Source organism: Achroia grisella, unplaced genomic scaffold (assembly GCF_030625045.1).
Source record: "Achroia grisella isolate CSIRO2021 unplaced genomic scaffold, CSIRO_AGI_Agris_v1 utg1245, whole genome shotgun sequence".
NCBI classification, from domain to species: Eukaryota; Metazoa; Arthropoda; class Insecta; order Lepidoptera; family Pyralidae; genus Achroia; species Achroia grisella.
The window spans coordinates 519,154-541,866 of NW_026712606.1; the positions used below are offsets into that span (position 1 = coordinate 519,154).

Consider the following 22,713-nt stretch of genomic DNA (forward strand, 5'->3'; position numbering starts at 1 on the left):
TAAATGACGATTTGAAATTTTGCATTTAGTCTATTTTTTATTTTCAACAGTGCTTCGCAATTATTAAACTGAAATACATGTGTTGAAGTTAAATATTCAAAATGAAACTACGGTTGTATTCAATGATTTACTGTTCCAAACACTACCCACTTCGTTCATATTTCAAAATCAACTCCAGCATTCATTTTTTTTTTGGACTACTCTAATGCTGTTGGCCGCAGCGGGCCTTTACAGCATAAACCGCACGTTAGAGAGCGAGTGCAGATGGCACTCCAAACCCGCGGAAGGACTTATGGAGCGGCTGAACCAACTCCTGCCAGACGGATATGACTTTAGTCTGAGGGCACCACCAAGGGTTCGAACCTCGGCTCAGGCCGCCGTAATATCGATCCCCGTTTGAATTGGACGGGGGATCGATCGGAGGGGACCCCCATTCAGACGAGTGGCGTTCCTTTTATAGACATTCTGTGAGTCATGAAACAATATATTTCGTTTAACAACTAAAATTAATTTACAATTCTTATAAAGTTTTATAAATATTAAGTAATAAATATGAAAATATAATATTACAATTCATACTAAATATAGTATCTACGAATAAACTATACATTCATAATTAAAAATAACAGTTCATATTAGATACGAAATCACTATAATCTTACACATGCAAACACAAAATGTCTATGAAGTAATCTTATTATAACGTTAGACGATACAGAAGCCAGAAAACGGTGATATAAATTTGACAAATTTCCTGTGGATACAAACGCTTAGCAAATAATTAAGTATCCGCTTCGAGTATAGAACAATAAAATTATAATTTTTAAATGACTATGATCGTTCAGCATGAAAGTCAACGTATAAAAGTATGCAAAGTCTCACAGTTGGGGGACACCATTCCACTTCTATACTCTTTCTCACATTTTAATCTGTATAATTTAACCTATAGCCTTTACTTATACCATTATCGTTGTACACGTTAATAGTAATCACCTTTGTGGATGTTAATTCCTCAACGAACATTTTATGTTATATGTGTGTAATATAAATTCATCGGCTTGATATCGCGAGGTTCTTGATAGAGCGACGACCGGTGGGCGGCGAGCGCCATTAAGCACGGCGGCGGCGGTGGTAACGGCGGCGGCTCCTTTGATACATCTCTCGAAATGCTCTCAATAAGCATCGGTTTACCCAACAATTAGCGGCATTCCATCTCGCGCCTTTCTTTCTACTGCCCTCGATGTAGGGCTGACACCTTTAGAAAGAGAAAACTGACGCCTAGAAGGGTTTATTACGTAAAGATATGTGTGATATGTTGACAAATATTTGGTATTTTTAATGTAAAGAACATATTAGATCTAAGGTGTAAGGTTATCCATTCAAAAGCTGAGATATAACTTTTAGATATTTCACCGGTATCTTTATACTCACGTCTATATTTAATCGGTAAACCAAAATAGTGTTAAGTATACCTACTTACTTGTTATACTACTTAATACTATACAGAAAATAATTAGGAATTATTAATTTAGAAAATTAATAACATTATATAGTAGTTACGATTTCCTGAAATAATAAGAAACATTAATTTCTATTTTCTTTCAACGCCAATCTCATATATCTGGTGTCGTTTGCTATTTTCACTGCAATATGAATAAAGCTCTAATGAATTTTAATAATCCCATTATCCACATTTTATTGGTATAATTTCATACTATCACCAAAAACTTAAACCAATATTACATAATTTTGTTCATTTGAATCAGCAAGTTTAATTAACAAAATTGACTTACTTTTTAATACTATGAACATACTAATTACCTTTTTTTATGCACGTACTCCGCAATAACCTAAACTAAGAAATTAAACCGTGAAAAGCTGTTTATCCGTCAAGATTTAGATTTATTTTATAATGCGCAACTACAAAAATTTATATTGTAATCCAAATTAGAGAGCTGTCCTATGTTTAGTCATCACAACTACTAAAATTGAAATGTAGTCATATTTATGGCAAGTCATTTCTCTACATATTTTGTATCCTCTACAGAACAATACAAATAATTTTAAATTACTATATGGTATATATCAATAATAGTAATTTAAAATTATTAAGGAAACAAATACTTTATATTTTACATCCAGTTCCTTGACGATGTCATTTCTCAATCATTGGTTCAGCAGATTTATATATATTTATTATGATTTTGTACATTAATGTTACTATTATTATAATATTAACATTCTACTCTTCTGCAATTTGGAGGAGTAAGTATCCTGCTTCTGACCCGGATAGCAATAACAATCTCTAATCTATACTACAGCCTTGCTAATCCTACTACCTCACTCCTCCCTCGGCCCTTTAAACTCATATAATAATCCTTTCTCAACTTCCTAATATTTATGATTGTGGAATTGGTCAGGCGGTCTGTGCATTGAAAATAATTATCAATATTTCAGTAGAAATAATAATTATATAGAGTAGAGAAATTGAGAATAGGCTGACAAGTTCTACAATCTCTGCTTCTGTGAGAAAGTAGGCATAAAAAAGACAAGTTACATAAGTTACATACGTACGCAACTAACGACTATTCCTATACCGTAACTGCTTAATGGTAAGCATCTCTATCTATTCTAAATAGCTGTCATAAATTAAGGTATCTTAACCATTTACCTCTCTGGTGAGTAGAAATATATAGGTACATATAATAATAACGTTGTAATATTGTTCAACCCTAGAACTCATGTGTACAAAAATTCACTTTCAAATATTGACCGCCATGTTTAGCTCTACATTAAGACACTAATTTAGAACTAAACTCATGATGTACGAAATTAGGTTTCTTTCACGTGCACCCTATTTTAACGGAAATGTTATTTAAGATTCCTAATTATACCGTCGCTGGAAATCAATCAAATTAAAATAATACATATATACATAAGAGTATGTATGTATATGCACTACCTACCACCTACTGCAGATGTATTTCAGGTATTTAATGAAAGGCGGTTTGATTTCAGGTTCATAAACATAAGTAATGATTGCATTATTTACTATAAAATACCCATCTATAATATTACTAACAATGCTATTAAAATTGTTTCCATTTTAAATTTTCAGCAAATTTAAAGCGGAAACTAATGAGTAGGTAATAGATAACGTCATATGTTATCAGCAAGAAGGACTTACCTATTAATACTTTAGGACAGAGTCACCTCTTATTCATGCAAACACCAGTTATAAACCAGATATATGTTATAGCAATTACTATTATACCCTTTTCTTTAGCGCTATTTTCTTATTTTGGTAAAATATAACAAAACACTCATAATAGTAGGTACTTAGTTTTTGTCAATAGGTAATCGGATAACTGTTAGAACACGGAAAACGTGACTACAAAATGACTGTATTTACAGAAATACAGTCATTTTTTCAAAAATAATAAATAAACAGATTTATTATTTTTAACAAACTTTCGTGTTATTTTTAATATTTCTGCATTTAATCGAAGTAGTATAAATAAGAAAGACAGTTTTGTACATAATTGTGAAATAACACATACATACCGTGGTTAAAAAGAAGGGAAAAATAAATGCAAACAAACATTGATTAACATGAATTTATTTAGTTTATCAAATGTGTTTTGTGAAAGTGCTGCGTACATACTAACAATTCCCGTGTTCACAAGCAATTCTCAAACAACAATACAACATGTTATTGCAACACAAAACGATGCCGAGTTTTTCTTCTCGACACTAATCTCTTTAATTAAATAACTAATCAATTTGACAGAGGTATATAATAGTCAGGATTTCAAACTATTAGCACCATATCTATTTTACTGATCTCACAAAACAAAACGATAAACAATTTTAATGCAATAATATTTTTAAAAAGTCGTACCTATTAGTACGTTAGTAGGTATCCATAATATTGTAACGAATTGTCAAACTTAATTAAAACCAAATTACTTATTAATGTCAACCTGTTTTGTAACAATTACCAGCTGAATTCATAGTTTGGGAATCAAGTGATTTGTGTTTATACATAGAAACTGGCGTAAGAATAATTTAATCTAATATTTAAGCTATTATTATGTACAGAACAATAATACAATTAAGAATAATCTCATTCAAGTTATAAAATAAACCTACTTCTCAAGGCCACAAATGCAGTTAGATGTAAGGGTTAGTCGTAATGTGCACACTTAGACCAAACGCAGTGATAATAGGTATTCTTGAAATTGAATAACTTACTTTCAATGTTGAAAAATAGGAAAGTAGTAGAAATATAAAAAAAAGGTTTCAACTCCTCATAATAAATGTATGACGACCTATTTCAACTATTCGATATTGTATGAGAGAAACTGTACAATTTCATGAATATACTAACACCATATTTCGACTTAATGTACCCAATACGACTAAAACTGTAATAAGTAGTGCTGCCACGTGCTCGGCTTAAATTCATATACTTTATGAGATTCTTATTGACTCATTTTCTTTTTAAGAATGAAAAAAATATTCTGTTATATAGCGTTAATAAGAGTAATGTAAATTAAATTCTAATAAAACCTTAAAATCCAAACTCATCCAACCACTGTACAAAAAATAATACTTAGATACTTCATCAACAATTATACTAATAATCTCATTAATATAAAGGCACTTGTAGCATTGAGAAATATTAATCAACCACTTATGGAATAATCAATTCAATAATCTTAATTATTACAATAATATAAAAATATAGTTATCTATATATACAATGACAAAATTCATTAATTTAATTAAAATATAAGACATACCATTCCGAGCATTGAAACAAAAGAATAAGGCGTGATAATCAATAGGTACTTATGTAAATACTAATTACTAGGTATGTACGAATATCTAATCATCATAGTAGACTACATTGGTTATCAGGCAATTTTCATAATACGTGAGAAGAAGAGAAATAAGAAAATATGAAATTTTCTCCAACTAATCAATTGTGCTGCAATATTATGAAAACTACTCGAAAGCAATATATGATTTATAAAGTAATTCGACACATGCCTACATACCTAATACAAAGTATTCAGTTAATTACACATATTAATCATGATTCAAAAACATTACAATGCCACGTCTTGCTGATACTACACACTTAATATTCCCGTAAGAATATTGCACTAAATTTATCACAAACTCTTAAGGTCAAGTCAGATAACTGTGCTGCCACCATTCGCAATTGTCAATTTCCCGGTTGTGTAAACCAACACTGGATATAAAGCTTATAAGTCTTTTAAAATCACTATTTATTTTTGTCTCTGAATTACAGATGTGATCACTATACGAAATCACTGTGTACACTATATTCATGTTGCTGTTGTGGTCACAGTAATGGTACAGGAGGTACACCAGGCACAAGCGGCTCGGGCACACCCTGCAGAACACCTTGGTGATAGTGGTGATGATGCATCATACCATTCATCATCTGTTGGTGATGTAGCATGGTTGCATGGTGTAACTGCGCGTGTTGAAGTGTAGCGTGGTCGCCCTTCTCCTTCATCACGACCTCCTCACGTTTCTTTACCTGCTTTCTCTCTTTAGCCCTTCTGTTTTGAAACCAGATTTTTACCTGTTACGATAAACATTATTAATATAATTAATGCCTACAATAAAAATACATTAATAGGTGGGGATAATTAGCAACAGGGTTTAGTGGTCCCATAGCTATTCATGTTCCATGTTAGGTTAACGTCGTAATTAATTCCTTCCAAAATTCACCACGTTCCACCATGGGTCCACACTCAAATCATAAACTCTTCCCTCGCCAACGCGGCAATGTGACAAACCTACCGTTGTTAAAAGGGCATCATAAAAATATTACTATCATAACAGATTAAAAAAAGTGAAATCAAATGTTCAAATATATGTAGGTATAGGTTCAAGAATCACAATATTATTTGTAACACATATATGTAATGTACTCGTAAGTCGGGACGGTGTACTGGGTGTCATTTATAAAATATTTAGTTTTAGTTAATAATAAATATAAAAAAAATCATTACTTTGTAATGTTAATTACGTAGGAAAAGTTTCATTTTAAGAAATAAAATTATAATTATTCCGATTAATTAATATAAATACCATTAATTACACCCACACGCAACAGCAATTTGGATAAATTAACACTTTAATGGAGTCTTGTAATTAGTAAAAAATATAAATATTGAATGTCAAACAGATGCGCAAATAACAAACTTTATCGTTGTAGCTACGCCAAAGAATCAGTCAATTATAATCAATTACATGATTATTCATAACTAGAAACCGGATTACCATAACTAGAAAAATAAAAAGATCGAAAAATGCATGTAAAGGTACATGTATGTAATATTGTACTTAGTACCTATATGTATGTATAATGTAGTATACCAAATAATTAAAAACTACATACATTACATATGTTACTAGTAAATCAGTATAACAATTATTATATTAATAGTATTTATTATCATCAAGCATTGTCCACAGAATATTTTATAAAAAAGAGAAAAACGGCTGTGGTATGCCAGTATAGCATGTACGTACATAGCTTGAAAATATGTATTATCATTTTAGTTAATTATATTTATATAACGGCTTAGGTACAAGCTGAAGGCAAACATGATGCTAAGTGGAAACATACATGAACACAACTACGGCCATTATGTCATCATATGCCTTGCGTGGAACTCTAGCCCTGCTTAGGCTTAGCAATTCCGGAGTACTAACAAGTCATGCCTCTGTACAATGTAATCTCAATGCCGTATCTCACTCTCCCACCGAAAGACAGCTTACGAAAGAAGCTGTTTTACTACCACCAAACAGCTTGTTAATAAATATCAGAGAAGCATCACGGAGACGTTTTTATATAAAGTCTACATATCTGCATATGTAAAATTATGCAGTAACAGAAAATCAGCTAAATATGTAGGTAAATGGATTTGTTTTCTATTCGTAATATTTACCTGTCGTTCGGAAAGACCAAGATTGACTGCGAGTTCTGCTTTTCTGCGTATAGTGATGTATCGGCTGTAGTGGAATTCCTTCTCCAACTCCAGTCTCTGGTGGTCGCTGTATACCACGCGGTATTTGTCTTTTGTGCGTGTTTTACCTGCACCAAAAAAAATTACTATGTAAGTACTCAGCTACTCTAGGCCGAAATAGCTATATATGGTATAAAATAAAACCAATATAATGCAATTGGTCTTTGACTCACACGTTCTGATTAAAGGTTATTCTATATACTTATCTAAAATGTTATAAGAATAACAAATAGTCGCTGATGAAATGTGATAAGGATTTTTGGTTTTAACCAAATATAAAACCATAAAGCAAATACTATATACTAGTATGAATAATTTAATAATTATAATTTCTTAACGTATGTGCTAAACCCTATTTTATTTTGTTCTGTAATGTGTATAGGTATTGATATGGATATGACAACCCAAACCAGAACGGTGCTTTTTTTACATTTTTCGCGGGAATTCGGGAAGTTGCGCGTAATAAAATAATACAAATCACACAAAAATTTAAATTTGAACCCCTTTTTTTCAGCACACATTTACAGCACCTTACTTAAGTTTGGCACTATGATCTTTATTTGATATTTTTTATATAGGTATTTCAACCAAAGATAAGTGTTAAAATACGGCATTGCTCACATTTATATCTCCTAGATATTATATTTATTCAATTACTTACAGTATAGGTAATATTATTTTTCATTAATGATAAAATCTCATGGGAGTTTTTTCTCCATGAAGAGTGCAACCTAATAGATATTTTACCAACTTATGCCAGGTTGTTGAAGTCTAATATTAGATATATGTCTCTTAAACTGACATTGTCTTAATCAGACAATTACAGTTCAACAGCAGCTTATGTCAGTCCAGTTTGGATTTGTATTTATCATCTAATAATGTATGAGACTTCATACTTGACAGAGTTAAACCAGAGTGCATTACAGGTTTGCTTCAATATGTAGTGTTGCTCTTTTTTAGCTATTTCAATTTTGTTTATGTTGTTAGCACTTGCAAAACGCCACAATTGAGACACACAATATAATACCTATAATACCTATAATAAAGTGAGTGATAGAACGCTACTTGACACTAACAATATAATATCTGTCATTGTTATAAAATTTACTTACTAAATACTTTGCAAAACTTGTTAATATATATGATTTTATCTCCTATTTTGGGAATGGAAGTCATAATGTAGGTATTTAAATATAGTAACTATCAAGCCTTATAATGCATGCATGGCGACTTTGTTAGCCACGCCCTTTATAAGCGATATAAATGGATATACATCTGTCCCACTCTATCAATATATGTTAAGAGAGTACACGAGTGCAAAAATTCATACCATATCTACGTATATATTATCACTTACTTTTAATTAATTTCTTCATAGAACATTTTTTATTTAACGATCGTCCTTCAATAAAAAAGGCGCAATGGTAAATGTCACCTAATACCTAATGGCGATGAGGTAGATAGTAATATAGAGTGACCCAATTTAAAACCAGGTCAATTTATGAAAACCAGAATATATATAAAAAATCTCATGGTTTCATACATATCTAAACATTATTAAATTTTGAATTACTATATCGAACATAGTTACTACCTACTATATTGTACAACCCGTACAGTTTCAAAATTGTATATATCTATTTTTTGTTTAAATAAAATACAGCCTAATTAGGTATACGTTAGTAATGTATCGTTCTGTAAAGGAAATCATTTTTAAAATTGGCTTTTAGTTCTCATCTACAAACAAAACATTTCCTAGTTTAAATGGATCGCTCCTACATCGTCCAGATATTCTGTATAATTTAATGAGTTCTATAACAACACACACACCACAAACATAAATTAATTTCGACTTCAAAGAATTCTTGTGTGAAATTTATGCCTACCACTATTAATATTATAAATTGAGCTAAACTACTCTGTGAAGAGATAGAGGTACTTATCTATATTCTATGAGGAAATTATGAATATTTATTATAGTTTAATTTTATATTTCATTTGTATATAATAATAGTTATAAGCATGATACATTTATATGGGTAGGTATATACGGTTGACTGGTAGAGATTAACATCTCGGATTTAATAAACATATAAAAATGAAGAACAATACGTGTATCTATATAAATCTACTACTATTTTATAGAATTGTAGATTCTATCCGAAACCGATAGATATACTCGTAAAACAAAATAAGTCGCTAGTAAGAGTTCTACTAAAATAACAGTCGGTACGTCGTCACTTTAGTGGAACGATTATTCGTCGGTTTATCGTTTGAAAAGTCTTTTATATTCTCGTAACGAGCGCGTACTCGCCTCGCTCGTGTAAGGGGAGAAATCCCAAGGGCTCGATAAGGTAAATCCATGCGGCGGGGAACAGAGGCGCCGCGCAGCGCAGGCTTAGCCCTGGGATCAAGACAGGACCACACCTCGTGGTGTCTGCCTGACAAGACGTGTCTAGTCCAAGTACCTAAATATTTACATGTTGTTATTGAAACTGTTTATTTCAAATAATAACTGATAAATGTGATTTGTGAAACAGAAATAATTTGGTTCTTATGAGTTTGTTTTTTTTTATATAAAAAGAAGTACCTACTTGATATCAATTAATTTAGTAGGTACTATAAATTATACATAGTTATTATAATATCCAAATCAAATACATGGTTCACTATTGTGTATGTAATATTATATTATCTGTGGTATATCTAACGGTTTTCGACATAAGACGTACCTAAATATTATAAATGGTATCGCAGACTTTTTTTTTGTGCATTTTAGGAGAAACGTCTGTAGATAATCCATAATTTTAGTGTACCTATCGATTTATAAAGACAGCTTTATGCTTGAAGATTCTATATCGACTTTCTTGACATTAATCCTTTCGCCTAAAGTAAACACTATGTGTGAACTATTAAATTTTAGTAATAATAGTAGGATATTTTCTGAAGTTCTATATATTTGGGACATTATATTCAATCGAAACGTTTTATTCGAGTCGGTATGATACTACTATAGTTTTGTCATTAATAGTGCCTTGCATTATCTCCTGAAGAAGAAAATCTTCATACAATACGATTATTAGTCTAGACACTGTATACGATATCATATATACTTTTGGATGCTTAAGTAGCTTATGCCTAATCATAGATTAACTATGTACTTAATATACCTTTCGTACCTATCACTACTCAGATAATCTATATATCAAATAAAAAATATATAAGCGCTATATAATATTGCACCTAGAGTTTAAAACGTATTAATATCAATATTTACTTATAAATAAAAGCTTTGAATGACTTAATAATACTTATTCCGCAAATTGTTTGAGAGGGACCATGTATGGCGTTAGTTGTTCAAGAAAGGGCTTTTGGATAGATATATTTAATATATATATATGCAAGACATATACACTTTATTTTATTAAAAGATATTGAAAGATGACTAACTTAGTTTCTTACCAGATATAGTCAACTGAAATCACTAGCCGAACTAATCGGTATGGATAACGATAAAAAATATGACTTATATAAATGGCCGAAAGTGTCTTATATGAATAAATTATTTTGACTTTAACATTGTTCTAAAATCGAACTATCAAAATTATGTTGTCACCATATATTTCTGAAACTTTTATTTCCAGTACTAACTAGTAATAATATGAAACGTGAATGTTATTGGGTTTTCCAATTTGTCGAATTTTAAATTATTATGAATTTTGTTTACTTTTTTTATCTTCCATTATTTCTCAACAAGTAAATTACCGAGATATGTAGTTATATCTGTGTACATTGCATAGACAGAGTAGAGGCGTCTGCTTGTTTACTTGTGGTGTGTAAATATTCCTTATCTCGCTATAAGAACTTCATAAATTATGTTTGTCACTCGACAGACAATTGGAGTGGAATTATACATTTACGTAATCATTTCTTGAGATGAAGAGTTTTCTAACGTGTTATAAAATTATACCTATTTCTGTAATAAGTGAAATTTAGGATACGGATTAATAACAATACATTAACGGAGCATCAAAAATATGTTTACTTTTACTAGAGAAAAGACTAGTGTGTCTTTTACACCTACTAAAAATGAGAGATAATTTTTCAGAATACATATTCTTAGTTAATTACTAGGTACACGTAAACACCAAATGAAGTCGTAATACTATATGTTGTCTTCTATAGTTATTTTTTTTCAATGGATGTATATGAGCTAAAGTAAGTAACAGTTTTCTGTTAACTTGACTTACAAATATAATCATATAAATCGGTAATATATTAATTTTTATCTTCTAAGACTGTTCTTCAGAGAAAATATCAACATACCACAGTTATAATTTTTGTATGTGTCAAATTTAAAAATACAATATCGATACTACCTACATTAAAGACGAATCTTACCCACTCGCGATTTATAGTAGGAAGTATTTGCACAGCAATCACTTCCCTCTATAAACACGAGGTCAACGTTAAGCAACATTTAGGTGTAGGCATATAAGTCTAGCTCGATGAGCGAATTCCTATGAGATGTATTCAAAATGAAAATACGTTAAGTTAGTATACTTAACTTTTTCATTTGTAAACTGACGGAAATAGAAGCAACGCTAAGGGGAAACTAAAACGTGCAAGTATAAAATCTATGTTTCTAACCAGAAATACAATTCAGATAGATGTCATCAAAATATGACGCAATTACTGTGTAAATACACTAAAAATATATAAAATTAGTCCATTTTTGTGCAATGTTCACGAAACATCTATATTTTAACTAATATTTTTAAATGTTAAGATACAATGTATAAAGTTGTTTTTATATTCTTGGGGGTCAAAAGTCAACATTGTGACATGTTTTCATACACGACTTCAAACTGTAGACTAAAGATAAACTCTTTGGAGTGCTTGAATGACAGAAAATTATAACTTAAATAAATTTCCTGTTAGAGAAGCAAACAAATGGAGATGGCAGAGAACTAGTAAGGCAAACACATGTGCACTATCTATAGGCGATGCGTTTGATAGCAGGCGTTAATTTTGAAGGTAAACACAAAAGTCCCAAGCACGCGGTCCGGACGCGTCCGCACACGCAGTTCAAAAGAGTGTTTTGCATAGTCTTAGGTTAGGTTAACTATTTTTTATAACTAAACATTCCGAACATTATTTAATACACACTTTCATGTACAGGCAACGATCTGTTACATTTTTATTATACTTAAATATATATATAGATGACTAAATAAACTGTACACATATTACTTTCGCAAGAAATTCTGTGGTGATAGTGAAAAATCTTTTATAGGGACAATATTTGTACCAGAAGTTTTATAAAAATATATTTTATTCTAAGTACAAGCTTGAATCTTTCTGACAGTTACTATTGGAGTAACTGTACTATCTAGAAAATGTAGCTATTTATTATTAGTTATTATAAAAAATGTGTTAAAGTTATATATCGTACACATACTATACCAATATCCAATTCTATCAAATGTACAAATGTTTGTTCAACGGTTAGAGTTGAACATACAAATAACCTAATTTCGGTGAACAGATTATATAATTTACAATTTTTAGTAAAAAATAGTAATGTTTGCTAAAGGCATAGAAAAAGTATTATTTAATATTTATTCTATGCTAAAAGCAAACAGTGCGGGAGGCGTGAGCATGGTGCGGTATCCGTGTATGTAGAGACCTACGGGCAGTTATCTTTACTGTGGTCGCGCGCGCATTGTAGCTCCGCAGGTCACTTCTTGTTTTTAAACGTGTTGTAAATACAAATAGTACTAATATATACCCTAGACTACAGTACTAAAAATATACACATTTTATACGATAATGGAAATATGAGTCTCTTTCTTTCTAGTTTCATCAAGAAACATATAGAGCTGGAAGCAAGTTTATCTATCTTTTCAAGGCTACATATCAATCAATGTATTATTTTTATGTATATGTATATACTAGTAAGCTTAATTTAAAGACCATTCCGACAATGAATCAATCAATAAAAAATAGATACCTACAGTATCTATGTATATGCTAATCCAAACACAAATAAAGTAAGTATAATAATTATATAAAAACATTATAATCTAGTGAATCAAAATAAACATGGTATTTATAACATAGAACAAATATTTACTGGCTACCACACTCACACATAATAAATTATTTCAGGACTAAATAATAAATACTTAAGTACCATAAAGATACTCATTATAAGTATATGTAGTTAGGCCATAACCAGCCATAACATAATACTTAGTATAACAATATAGTAATTACGATAACAGTGTTCATTCAATAATTTAATATGTTATGATGATAATATCTAAGTATTTTATTTTGTTGCTACCTACACATCCAAAAAAATAATCAACAATAATTCAGGTACGTTTAATTAAGAACTACCTATGTAATAAATTATTAATAAAATTCACATTCAAGTAAGGAAAAAACAGACTATCGTTAATCTTGCCTTTAAACATTTAGCTGTACCTAATTAGAATTTTGTAACTAATACCTACAAAATATTTTAGATATGCCTGTTAAATTGGCCAAGGTGTAACAGTAAGGAAATGATAATAAATAGACATACCAGTCCTTGATACCCATATCTATCTGACCACCACGTGTAAGTGTACGTAGGTATAATGTAGATATAAAACGAGCGACGAATTGCTTGTCGAACATGTTGTAGGGTGTGAATTGTGAAAGGAAGACAATTAATCGGCATGTTATCAGCCGTAGTGGCGGCTTTGTCGGCCTGCCGAAATCCCGCTTTCAGTTAATACATGATTATGGCGAGTCGCTGCGATAGCGGTCCCTTTGAATATGTTGACTCAATGGTACGTCATATCGCATACTTACCGACTTGTAAACGCTTGTAATGCGGTTTTGATGAACGCAGGAGTGGCCAGTATCTGTGTAGATAAGACTTCCGATTCGAAACATACAATTTGAGCAGAATTTGTACTTCAGTATGGGAATGTACTGTAGATTTTATCTCTGCTTGAGTAGCATGAGATTGACGATCTCTAAAAAGTACTAATATTGAAGTATCTTTTATCATAATTAGATCTGTCATATATATCAAGTACTACTATATTATATCTACTACTACTATACTATATCTACCAAAATCAATTTCTGTATATTACTTAAGCTGACTTAAGCAGGATTAATATTATGATCCTCTAAAACAGCCTTAGACTGCGAATGCTCGAAGGTAATACATATTGCTTTAAATCTGCATAAAACTATAATTCGACCCTACACGACGATAGTAAATATACAGCAAATTAGCCATTCACTAAATATTAACGATACCAATATTTAATCACTAAACATTTAACATCCAGTATACTCGTACTGCTTGAATAGTATAATGCAAACAACTCGAGAAGTGTGGTAAAATGAAATAGCTATCTGATTTTCATGACTTGTTCAGAACACATGTCTCTATTAATTTACACATTCAATTCTTTATACTATCATTATTATCGCGGCCAGCAAATATGATAACTGGTATCGCAAAATAGCTAAGTATATGTCAATTAGGTGATCATTTACATTTATATTGTCTAAATCGCTATTAACTAGTTTCAGCACAATAAATTCAGCTGATCGATTTCGTCATATTATAATGTACACAATAATATTTTACATAACAACCAATCGATCGTTGTTTACTGATTAACAAAACAAACCTGTATTACGCAAATTAATAACACGCTGCATATGACACTGGCAATGATAGATCATAGTCAACATTGCGGTGCGTCACTGCTACCTAATTACCTATATGCTCATAGCAATTTGTCACTAATTGACACTGTTATAATAATCTCACACTACATGACGTCGAGAAAACGTCTTACGTCGCCACAGGAAAGAAGTCAACGGCACCTTAACAAATTTGACAAACATTTACAAACAATAATCTGCTCCTACTGTTCGCTCCTGATTTTTTTGCGACTCCCTGGGGCGTTACCGCCGAATAGTTAAGTGATAGCTTTCAACGGCTTATTTGTATTAAGTCGTACCTATTTATGGTAACACAATTCATTGGTCTTTCACAAAGAGGCGTTGATGCGTAGCGATGAGTGTGAAATGGCAACAAATCATCTGTTGAGATTTTCAGTCGACAGACAAATGGGAATTTGTTTCCCGGAATGTCGCCCGGATTATTTAAACAGTAAATATGAATAGAGAAAAGTTTACATAGAAATGGTTGAATGGTTATATTGGAACTTTGCGACTAATATTGAAACTCTTGCGTCATATTGAAATAAAACTAGGTGAATGGACCTACTTATAATTTCATCGTCTTGAAAGAGTTTCACTAAGAAGTAAAACAAGTAGATTTTTAGGAAAAACAACAAATCAAATGACATATAATTATTTATTTTAACTTTGAAAATTTGGTTTAGATATTATATCTAATATTTTTTTTCTGAAAATAGATAGATATATCAAATTAAAGCAAATAATAATTTAATTACGTAATTCTGGGCTTGTTTCATGATCATTCTACCTTTAGATATTTGAACTCTACATTTATGTCCATATCTTTTCGGGAAACACGAATTACATATATTGATCTAAAACTATTGACGGTTTTCGTTAACGGATATAAAGGATCTATATTATTTCTTCATATGACTAAATATATTCTTCAAATACAGTTTACGTACCATCGTTAAATATTTTTAAATAAAAAGGCGACTTGATGCACTGTGAAGTGCAATAAAGTTTTGAGTAAAAATTACATTTCGTAGTGTTTTAGTTATAGATACCCACTGCGGTAGCACAAGTTGGCAAAGATTTAAGTTGTTCGCTACGCGCGGTCCCCGGGGCGCCATTGTCCGTGATTGTCGCCGGGAGCATCCCCCGCTATACCCGACCCCGGGACTCTGCCCCGGGATTAATTGCTCACACCGTGCACTCGCTCCCTGGGCTCGCGTTAACATACAGCCGTTTCAGTAAACGCAAAATAACATCTAATGTTATGCTCGATAATAATTGCGCGGCTTGACAAAATTGCTCAGCGAGGGTAGCTCGAATAACAAACAATTTATTAGTATTATAGCAATGTTTGAAATTAACATTTATAATAAAGATATTAAGTGCCTATAGAAAATGTTGTTTCTAATTTTCTTTTACTAGAACTTTGACAATAGGTCTATAAGTCAGTCTGTCTAAATATTTTGATACTTTTTTTCGAACTATTCTATTGCTGTTGGCCTGATTGAATGGTGGTTACACATATATTTAAACAGTATTTGAATTCTTTATTATCCTAACCTATAAAAGATACAGTAATCATAATATATAATTGAATTACATATTGTAGGTATATGGTACATCCATGTGAAATGGACGATATGTGACTTAATTTAGTTTATAACGCTGACCTATAGATTTCGTATGTGGCTATAAGCTTTTCCTATTGTATACAATATTGCAAATTGTTTGAGACCGTCACACAATTTGTGAAATTGCGGCTGTCTATCGGTCTGTTTATAACCTCTTCACTACTAAACATCAAGACGGATCTTAATAATATTTGACGTGAGGATAAATGGTATGATGAGGATGGCTATAGACGTAACATTATATAAGATATATAGAGAGCAGACGAGTTCGTGAATCGTAGCTAACAGTTTGTTTGCCGTTTAATATTAAATTACTTAGATAAGTACATATTGATAATTAAGTTAATAAGTGTAAATGGGTAACTAATATTAATTTCCGATTGTGCCACAATACTATTTATTGAATGAATGAGTCTATGAATTGCTAAATGCTAGTAACATATATAATGTAAAATTTGTCTTAGAAATAAAAAAAACAGACTGTACCATTAACAAAAAGAAATTCAGTTGAGTTTCTTGTCAGTTCTTCGCAAAAGAAACTATTGACAGAACAGACTAGACATATAATATTGATTTTGCATTATATCATCAACAGAATATCAAAGCTAAATTATACCTAACATTTTTTTTAATAAGGCATAGGTACATACGTTCTATGTTAAACAAAAACTGTATTGTCGATATGTAATGATATATGTATACCATCTATATAGTATATTGAAATTGTAAAACTGCTTTTTAAGATACTACAGTGGGCGAAATTAGTCAGCGGTCTATTTTCATTTAAAAATTTCTTGATCTTGTTTAAAAATCCTTTCATTATCTGAAAAGTTCAAATTTTGCTTGCATGCTAACTTGAGATTGGTTCAGCCAAGTTAAAGTGCCTAACAAACTCACAAAATTTCTTTCACTTTTATAGCATTAGTACTTGTATACTATCATATACTACAGTGGGTACATTGATATAGATATATATAAATCTTCCTGTACTACTACTTCATCTGTAGGCTTTAATTTTAAAGTAAGACGTAAATAAGCAAAGAGTCAATACCAATATATTGAAATGAATCTCGGAAGCGATTGCAAGTAAATTAGATTATTTAAGCATTATTAAAACTGCATTATTAGACATTTGCAAAAAAATCCTAGCCGGCAGTCAAAGTCGCAGACTTCAGCTATTTCCTAAGCTTGTTTGACATTCGTATCATATAAAAATAAGTCATACTTTGTCACATTGACATTAGATACTGATTTTAAATAGACTTTAATCAGTTAAACTAATAAAATGTTAATACGACAAAATACAAGTGTTTACGAATGATTACATGTGAGTGTACATAATAGATATATTTTTTTCAAGAAAAGCCCTGGTGATTCTATACCTAAACAGAAACACCTTATCAACAATAAAAAACAACCTTTTTACGTGTACTGTAGCAATCGTAAGACACAGACAGGACGTGAATGTCTTATAAGGTACCTATATAAGTAGAGAAAAAAAGAAAAGCTAATAATTTAGCTTATATCGTATCATTGTAGAATAGAATAGAAAATCATTTATTCAAATAAACTTAATTTAAGCAGTTTTGAATAGTCATAACAATTTGTTTTTTATCTACCACTCGTTCGGAAAGCTGTCTCCTCACAAGAAGAAAGAGCAAGAAACTTGTGTGTTGCTCTTTTAAATAATCCTTGTAAGTTTACATTTACAAGTCGAAACGTATGAATACAAACTACCAACAAGCACTAATTTTTTGGGTCAAATATAAATATGCAATAAGATTAAATCAGTCTTAGTGATAAGAGCAGACCAGTCCCTACAAGCAGCACTCGTTCACGAGTAAGCCATCACTGCGCTCGACCATATTTTAGGGAGCCCAATGACCCGGCCCACCACGCCGCCACATGTCTGGACATTTTAGTGATCATGACTACTCATTCCACACGACTACGTCACAGCTACAAAAATTACTATATATTGTGTCTCATACAATACATTTTATCCTTATCTACTCTATTGACTAGAGAATTGTTAGCAGTTAGATTTGTCCCTATTGCCAACAATGTACCTGTGTGTAATGATCCTGATAACCAAAGTTTCCTGTACTATTTAAATCTGTCATGTAGTCTATGATGATTGGCTAATAAACTTGTCTTGATCCTCATCATGTCATGTTCCACTGGTATTCAGCTGAGCTTCGCTTCTGTGAGTACAAGGTGGTTCAGTAGGTAATTCATAATTACCGACCAAAAAGAACAAGAAGAACTATGCATACTTATTTATATCATAAATTTTAAAGCGTCTTTGTTTGTTTATAACCTTGTACCATCAAAAGCAAATCTGACTTCAATGATACTTGACGTGAAAATAGATAATAGGACACACATAGACTATATGTAAAAAAGTAGACGAAGTCGCGAATTGCCTATGAGTTGATTTGATGTATTTTTATTGTAGGTATAGTAAATTTTACTGTCACTGAAGTCAATACCTTGGCTATGCGAACATACCTACGAACCTACCACAAAGGAATCTCTCGGAAGCGTCACGACCCAGTTCAGTATACGATGCGAGAGGTATTAAGTGCTTATTTACTGGACTATCTAAGCATGCCTAATGACCGAATTTTCAGTACCAGTTTCAGCGTTAAATCGGAATTTCAGTTCCAGCAGTAATTGTCTGAAACAAAGTCAATAGGTACTGGCAACACACTATGACCGTTTTATTTTTAGTCTGGAATGACTGATAGGCCATAGTCTTAGCGCCTGCGATGTGAATACCAATGGCAGTTTCGTTTTAATAAATAATAACCCTGAACAATTCATACAGCTCCATCTAGTTCCAAGCTAAGCAGAGTTTGTGTCATGTGTACCTAAGTACAAGGCAACTAATTGAAATACTTAAATATATCTTTTGTAAATAGACACAGAATTGTATATATACTCATATAATAGACCTGAGATCAAAAGTAAAGCGGTGTGCTAAACAGCTAGACCGACCGAGCTTACATATACTCTAAAAGGAAAAGGTAAAGGTTGGAAACGGTGTGATTTCAGGTACTACGGATCAAATTTTAAAAAATATTTTATTGTTAGAAAGAGCCTATTTATAGAATAAGGGATACCTATAGGATACATAAGATAGCGCTACGAGCGTAGCTGTAATTGAAAAATTTTGCAAGTACGGAAAATATTTGTATTTAATATTTCCGTAAGTGCTGCCGCTACCACATTGGACGCCGTTGTATTTACCCACTTTAAGCACAAAATATATTATTATAATAGCATTTAATATAAAGGCCTAGATTCTAATTCTCCATGGACTAGCACCTACGTTGCTTTGTCGACAATATTTTTTTTTTATCATAGTCCCACATTCATTTTCATCGGATAGTAACAGGACATAGTGAATTCTCCATGATAAGTTAACTGAATTGATTTCATCTTTATTATCATTTGCCATTAGTGTCCCGCCGGCGTACCTACCTATACCTACTGCTAGCGTATAGGCAGAATGAAGAATCGTATATTATAATAAGAAACATATCTATATAAAAATTAGAAAACAAAGATTTACATATTCAAATATGTAATCGTTTATAATATTATCGTAAAAGGTTAAAATCTATCTCAAGTGTGTCTGTCTGTCTATTTGTAGGAAGGGACCTTTTCCTGACTAAAATTTAATATATCCAAGTTTTTTTTTAAACACGGCAATAACATTATGAACTATTGACCCTGGCTTTTTGTGTGTAAATATTAAAATTAATTGCAATCCATTTCACTCATTATTAATGTATATTTCTATACAAATAGTGGTAGTATCTAAGGCGTATAGTAATGTAGGTATCTAAAGCGCTACAGTACAGTTTGGTATAGGTATTACATACTTACATAATTTTATGATATTACAAGTTCCGGCGCTGAAGTACTAATTATAACAGTAGGTAATAACAATTCTTGTGTTATGGGTCTAGTACCCAACTGATATAAATACTTTTTTTTATTAATACCTACTTAATATACCTACGTAGCAAACACCTGATGATACTCATGAATATATACACTTTTGTACCGTGTGAGGAATCGAACCCGCGACCATCGGACATAAAGAGGTGTTCTAAACCGCTAGACCACCGAGACCGTTGTGGTATTAAAATATGCCCTGACAGACTAATTTATTCTCTCAAATTGTAACTTAATAATTTAATGTCAAAACACCAAAAATATGCAACTAAAAGCAAGTGGGTAGATTAATTTTACAAATACACACTTTGACATACAAATATAGGGTAAATAAAGTACCGATCAATGTAAACACAACATATTTTTTTTGCAAATATTTATGCAAATAAACTTTTATATGTTCGCTACCTCTTGTCTGTCTAGAATAGTTATATCAAAATTTTTAGTAAATATTAATTTAAAATTAATAGTAAAACTTTCTAAATAAGATGTTAGGTACTAGGCAAGGTAACTAGATATAATAAGTATGTAAGAAATTTGCGAATTACGTACTTAACATACCTGGATTCGGCTGTGTTTGATAGTTTGGTTTTTTCATCCATTCATAAGGTGAACGCGGCGGCGCCGGCGGCTGTGAGGGTCTCGAGCCAGGCGAGCCTTCCCCAGGACTTGCCAAGTCTCCTCTCGCTGGAGATGGGATATCCGTTATTTCTCTTTCGCCTGGTTCTCTTTTGGGAAAATGATGAGGGTCCGCTGCCCATTCTCCACCTGCGGATGCTCCATTCCACGCACACCACTGTTGCTCCTCAAAGTTCTGATGTTGCCAGCCGTACCAGCCACCGCCGTATTGCCCGCCCTTGCCTTGGTACATGGCGAGGGGATTAACGTAATTCACCATGCTTCGATCACCGTCCTGGCATCGCACATACACTCGCCGTCACAACACTGCAGTATGCACGGATACGAGACACTCGTACGACACGTATCAAAACGCGACTGAACAATGAGCGAGGCGAGCTGAGTCGGTTGGCGTGGTGGGACCGAACAGGAGGGGCGCTACACAGCTGGATCGAAAAAGGCGGATTCGCCGACAACCAATGGCATTCGAGTTTTACTGAGACGGGTTGGGCGAGTGGTTCGCGTGCCGCCCGCCGACTCATGTCCGCGCTGACATAATTTGCCTAATTATAACAAAAATAATGAACGCCACTTTAATGAAGTCAGCCTCTTAAAACATTTTTTAATATCCATTTTAGCAATGCTATTATTATTTATGATGATTTGATTTTATTATATTATGTAAGTACTGGTACATGACCTATGATACCTTCCTAATTGTATACATTTATGAATATAGTAGACAATAGAGTCATTTATAATCATAACTAATACCATAGGTGCACCAATCCAAAAACTATGTAGAATAAATAGTAATTGACTAATATCACTCAGTGTTGTATAATAATATAAAAAATATTATTATTGTATCTACTAATACCTATAGGTATATTATAAACAGATTGTGATGTTATAAACAGGTGACTGTATGTTTGTTTATTCAGAGTATATAATCTCCGGTTCTGCTGATATGATTTTAAAAATTAAGAGAATAATATAAATACCTTTCTAACAGTGAAAGACTGTTAGAAAGATATCTACATTATTCTCGAGTGCTATAGGTTACCTATATAGGTAACATCACGCTATGACTAAGGAGCGGAGCAGTAATGAAAAATGTACCAAAAAATATTCTTTATTAGAGGAGGTCAACGTGACGTGTTATATGTCTATTGTTATTTGGGGTTATTAGTCCACATTAGATTAGATATATGATAGTTTTTGTTTTAGTGGATGGTAAATGATATGGATCACTCGTTAGTATCAGATAGATATAGGTAGGTATGCGCTGGCGGGGCTTAGTGAAAGATTAATACTATGAGGATACAGTCAGATCAGAGTTAGTGCAACATAGTGAAATGACCACAAATTGACCATGATAGTTTCCAAGAAGAGGAATGGAGGACAAACTGTTTACTCATGGCCGGAGTATGAGTGCGAAATACAGGATATATATCTTAGTAGTAGGATACCTACAGGTTCCGTTCTCTTACATACCTACTTGCTAATGTAGGTACCTACATAGGTACAAAATTTAATAAAACAATGCAATATTCAACCTTGATGTACTACTCATACACCTATCATTATTACATAGTATAAAACAAAGTCGCTGTCGCTGTCTGTCCGTCCTTATGTATGCTTAAATCTTTAAAACTACGCAACTGATTTTGAAGCGGTTTTTT

At 32.0% G+C, this 22,713-nt stretch overlaps 1 protein-coding gene across 2 annotated transcripts; it reads right to left on the reverse strand.

Annotated features, from left to right (window-relative positions):
• Positions 1-3,603: 3,603 nt before the first annotated feature.
• Positions 3,604-21,633, reverse strand: LOC131854776 (homeobox protein CDX-2). Of its 2 annotated transcripts, none has more exons than XM_059205924.1 (3): positions 20,972-21,633; positions 6,996-7,141; positions 3,604-5,620 (listed from the first exon to the last, which is right to left on the reverse strand). In XM_059205924.1, exons 1-3 carry the CDS (start codon positions 21,306-21,308, stop codon positions 5,375-5,377), a joined length of 729 nt encoding a protein of 242 aa, XP_059061907.1. In that variant the 5' UTR covers positions 21,309-21,633; the 3' UTR covers positions 3,604-5,374. The 2 variants fall into 2 exon arrangements, with proteins under 2 accessions (XP_059061907.1, XP_059061906.1); XM_059205923.1 differs by having other exon boundaries at positions 20,963-21,633.
• Between the last annotated feature and the right edge of the window lie 1,080 nt (positions 21,634-22,713).

Excerpts from the sequence above, each read along its gene's own strand:
- LOC131854776 (XM_059205923.1), bottom strand. The coding sequence starts at position 21,308 with ATGGTGAATTACGTTAATCCCCTCGCCATGTACCAAGGCAAGGGCGGG. Across the intron at positions 7,142-20,962 it reads GCCGAATCCAGGTATGTTAA|GTAAAACACGCACAAAAGAC; the intron begins GTACGTAATTCG and ends TTTTTGGTGCAG. Across the intron at positions 5,621-6,995 it reads TTGGTCTTTCCGAACGACAG|GTAAAAATCTGGTTTCAAAA; the intron begins GTAAATATTACG and ends TTATCGTAACAG.